Source organism: Pteropus vampyrus, unplaced genomic scaffold, assembly GCF_000151845.1.
Source record: "Pteropus vampyrus isolate Shadow unplaced genomic scaffold, Pvam_2.0 Scaffold135, whole genome shotgun sequence".
Lineage (NCBI taxonomy): Eukaryota > Metazoa > Chordata > Mammalia > Chiroptera > Pteropodidae > Pteropus > Pteropus vampyrus.
Genome location: NW_011888916.1, coordinates 3,514,749 through 3,516,842, shown reverse-complemented (window position 1 = coordinate 3,516,842; position 2,094 = coordinate 3,514,749). Strand labels below are relative to the sequence as shown.

Here is a 2,094-nt window from a genome sequence, read left to right as displayed (position 1 = left end):
TCTGAGATCCCTAGACTGCATTAGGTATAGAGTGGCCATATATTTATCATCTAAACTCAGGCACTTCTGAGAGTGAAAGCTAATATATAATTAAAGGTCAGAATAATTAACAGAATAATTAACAATCTACCCTAGCCATGAACCTAGACTGTCATGGAGAAACCAAGACACATGGTCACCCTGTTAGGTGCCTCTTTCCTTCCTTAGTCCTTCAGCACCCTTTCAAAGCACGGATCCCACAGTATTCTCATGTGAAGTCTGACTCCCCACTGGGCTGCAAATTCTATCCAGGGCAGCAGACCCAGGCCGAGGGCTCTCTGTGGCCCTCTGGCCCAACACAGGCGAGACTGGTGAAAGTTCTCGGAAGTTGTCTGTTGGATGGGTGGGGTAAAGAGAAAGGATGAGGCCATTGAGGTCAGTGACACATGAAGACTGAGCACTTGACTGCCAGTCCTAGTCATGGGTCAGGGGAGCCTACACTGAGGTCATCCCCCATGGCCCCACCCCAGCTCTGTCCGGCCTATCTTCTCTTTACCCCATCTCAGACCCATCACCCTAGGGCCCTGGGGACCTGACGTGTCCTCTTTAAAATCTTATCGTGCATCCTGCACTTAAACTTTTCATAGGAGATTTAAGGCTGCCGACAAGTCTAATGACATCATTAATTTGCTCCCATCCCACCCACACCCAAACCCAGGCCCCATCCTTGGCATGGAGCCCATCATCATGAACCGGGCAAGAGAATGTCAGCCAGCTGCTGGGCAGCCCAGGGAACTGGAGTGTCTAGCCCAAATCCTCTGCAGCTTTGATGTTGAAATTTCTGGTTCTTGTTCTTGTTAAATTTTTTTTAGCTCCCTAAGGAATGGAGATTTATCTTCCCACAAATGCACACTCGTCAGGAAGCAAAGGAGGGAAGTCGTCTGCCTGCACCCTTGATAGAAGGGCAGGGGAACAGAATACCGCCATCATGGCTCTCTGAAGATTCTGAAGGAATGCTTTGTCATCTCTGTCTCTGCCCCCTGCCTAGGGCCACCCTTCACTGTAGCCTCTGCCATCATAAGGGAAAGGTGACAGAGCTAGCTTCATCCCCCAGGCTAGTTGTACAAAGCTGACATTCAGTCAGGATTTCTTTTGTGCCATGCACTGTGCTAAGTGCTTTCCAAAACTGATCTTACTTAATTCCAACAATGTATATTACCCCCATATTACCAGTTTGGAAACCGAGTCTCAGACAAGCCAAGTTACTTGCTAGTTATAGAGGCCACTCAACTGGTAAGTGGCAAAAGAGGGGTTCCAGCTCAAGTTATCCTGGCCATCAGACTTCAGGACCCACATTCCTACTACCATAACTCTACTGCCTCTCAGCTCATTCACTCATCCATTCATTCACTGATTGAACAGATATTTATTTGTTGGTACAACATCGTCTCACATTCTTTCCTATGTCCAAGGAATGAAGAGAAGGCTATGAGGGCTGTGTTTCCAGGAATAACCCTTCCGAGTCACAGCTCTCTGTTCCCCCTTTACTCAGAAGCCTGTGGTGTTGCCTTTCTCATAGCTAAGGTCTAACTGTGGTCTGTTTTGTCAGGGCTGCCAATCATCCCTTCCACAGTTGGAGGAGGGCATAAGGGCTCCATTTCGTCATTTATCCACTTGCCAAACAACCCCTGAACACCAACTCTGTGTTGGCCCTGTTGGGCACTGGCATGGCTGCTGCGTACAGCTATACGTGCTGTGCACTACACAAACTTAGGATACGCCAGTCACATCATTGTCTTGTCCAGCCGAGAACAGCAAATCAGGGCTTTCTGGCAGAGAAGCCCCACTCTCTCACTCTGGGGAATTCACTGATCCTTGGCCAGCAGATATCAGAGACAGACAGCTGTCTCAGCCTTCTCCAAGTCCCTTGGGGTTCACCCTCCATTGACGCCTCTATTTTCCTCAGAAAGACAGTTGGCAACTCTTCAGGGGCTCTAGAAGCGATGCAACTGGGCCACATGACTCTTCTTGGGACTGAAACCTGCAGAAATTATTCTCCTTATGCCAGACTCTCTGTCTAGCTAATTCACCAGTCAGCTAGGCCTCATGTTCTGT

General features: G+C 48.7%; 1 protein-coding gene across 6 annotated transcripts in view; it reads left to right on the top strand.

Moving 5' to 3' along the window:
• Nucleotides 1-2,094, top strand: part of TRABD2B (TraB domain containing 2B) — a 204,055-nt gene that overhangs the window by 187,383 nt on the left and 14,578 nt on the right. The window contains exon 4 of one of the 6 annotated variants that reach the window (XM_023535035.1): nt 852-1,624. The exons of the other annotated variants lie outside the window; for them this stretch is intronic. Within the exon in view, the coding sequence (XP_023390803.1) occupies nt 852-1,112 (261 nt within the window). The 3' untranslated portion in view covers nt 1,113-1,624. Of the gene's footprint in view, nt 1-851; nt 1,625-2,094 lie in introns of those variants that run through there. 6 annotated transcript variants of the gene reach the window in all.